We start from the raw sequence: 2,007 nt of genomic DNA, 5'->3' as shown, positions 1-2,007 counted from the left end.
GGGCCCTGCCGCAGTGTGCTCCAGGTTGGAGGCAGAGCTAGGACTGCTGCCACCATGTAGCTGGTGCTGCCATAGCAACTTCCTCATGCCCCAGCCCAAATCAGACCTGCAAGAAACAGGGCAGTCTCGATCCAGTCCAGGGCACAAGGTGAATTTGACAACCATGCTGTTCTTGAATACAGGCTACTTAACTCTTTTCTTCAGAAATAAGCAGCAGAACTTTTGTAAAACTGGGGTTTTATTATGGTTCCCTTTTCTTACTGAAACTGGGGCTTCTCCTGTGCCAAGCACCCAGCCCTTAATGAGAATTACCAATACAGAGGCCACCCGATGTCTCTTTTCTTATTACATTAAAAAGAACAGTGTCATTATGAAAGTAACTCAAGCAAGATGCAAAGTGATGGCAGGGTATGCATGCATGGGTCTATGCTGGGTATACAAAGAATATGAATACACAAGTAGAGAGATAGTTTTGTTAGGTCCACACAGCACAACAGCTTCATGAAGCATTTATCCACGTTTTTTATTGAGATGTAATGTTAGAAATTGAAAAATAAAACCAAAGCACTCACTGCTACTGTTGTCTATGGAAAGAATGCCCCCTTACTATTAGTGATAATTTGAGCCATCCTAACATTGAGCTAAAACACAATTCAATTTCAAATACCCATGAGTGATCCTTGTTCCCCATTCAAATTCTCTTCCCCAGTCCTTTCCTCAGTGCAGAGGGGGTGGGGGTTAGGGTGAAAGGAAACGTGGCTGAAGTACAGCTGCACTCTGCTAAGCCTTGGTGGCAAACTGGCATTTGAGAGGCACTGTATGTGGGTATAAATCTAGAACAGGCTTGAGGCTGCGCTGAAATACTTCAAGGGCTGGCCCAGCTCAATTAGTAACAAAAACAAAGGTGGCCTAAAGCCATTGCTCTTTCCCCACCTCAGCTGAGTTGCACTAAGGATTTGATCTATAATCACATCAGCCATGAGCTCTAGGGCATTTCCACATGCGTTTCTGATGTGGCACTGGGAGCTTTTAATTAGTAAGCCATGCTAATTAAAAAGCACCCACGCATCATGTGCATCAGCGGTGCAACATGTCCCCACACTAAGAAAATGGCGGCAGTGTGCTTTGAACTAAACCACATTGAATGTGTTTTAGTTCAAAGTGCACGCCACCATTTTCTCAGTGTGGAAGTGCACTGTGCCACCGATACATGTGACACATTAAGGCTGTCAGAGCACGTCAATTTACGTGTTCCTGCAGACTTGATTAATCAAGTCTGTTCTGACACGCTGGATTTCCAGTGCATTGGAGCAGGCTCCCTGCATGTGTGTAAGTGCCCCTAGAGACAAAGAGATGCAATCAAGCAATCTGAATGCAAGCAGGGAAGCCAGAAACTCTAGCAAGCCATGAGGAGTTATATAACCTTGAACAAATTACTGGACTCTTGTGCCTCACTTTGTCTATAAAATGGGGATGACTGTTGTCTCACACAAGGTGCAACAAGGATTCATGAGTTCACAGAATCATCAAAATGGAAGGGACTTCCAAGAGATCACCTAGTCCTATTGCCTGCACCCAGTCAGGATCAAGCATAGCTAGTATTGGCAAAGCAGCTTTCACTACTGTTGCAGTTATGGGAAGGCAACATATAGATGGCCACACTGAAATAAGACTTTCAAATTAAAACTAACTTAAATAAGGATACTTACATGGCACAGACAGGTATGTACATGTAACACACATACACTGCGCATTTACCTAATGATCCATGAGAAGCTGATGTCCCCAGGAATGTGTTTTCTGATTGGCTTAAGTGTCCCTGGGGCTGATGGAGGAAATGCGATGATAAGCTGACCGGTGGAGAAGGAGAGGCAGAGTGAAAGGAGGCAGAACTTCCAAGGGACCCAGGGATATTGACAGGAGCGGAACTTTGCAGCAAACTCCCACCTGGACAAAGAACACACAAAGAGGATGGGATGTATGACCATGAAGTGTGAGCCAGAGCAC

At 44.9% G+C, this 2,007-nt stretch overlaps 1 protein-coding gene across 1 annotated transcript in view; it reads right to left on the bottom strand.

Annotated features, from left to right (window-relative positions):
• UNK (unkempt family zinc finger) overlaps positions 1–2,007 on the bottom strand; it is a 33,102-nt gene that overhangs the window by 11,684 nt on the left and 19,411 nt on the right. The window contains exon 14 of the mRNA XM_014517227.2: positions 1,759–1,947. Within this exon, the coding sequence (XP_014372713.1) occupies positions 1,759–1,947 (189 nt within the window). The remainder of the gene's footprint in view (positions 1–1,758; positions 1,948–2,007) is intronic.

This window comes from Alligator sinensis, unplaced genomic scaffold (genome assembly GCF_000455745.1).
Source record: "Alligator sinensis unplaced genomic scaffold, ASM45574v1 scaffold400_1, whole genome shotgun sequence".
NCBI lineage: Eukaryota > Metazoa > Chordata > Crocodylia > Alligatoridae > Alligator > Alligator sinensis.
This window is presented reverse-complemented; position numbering and strand designations above follow the sequence as displayed.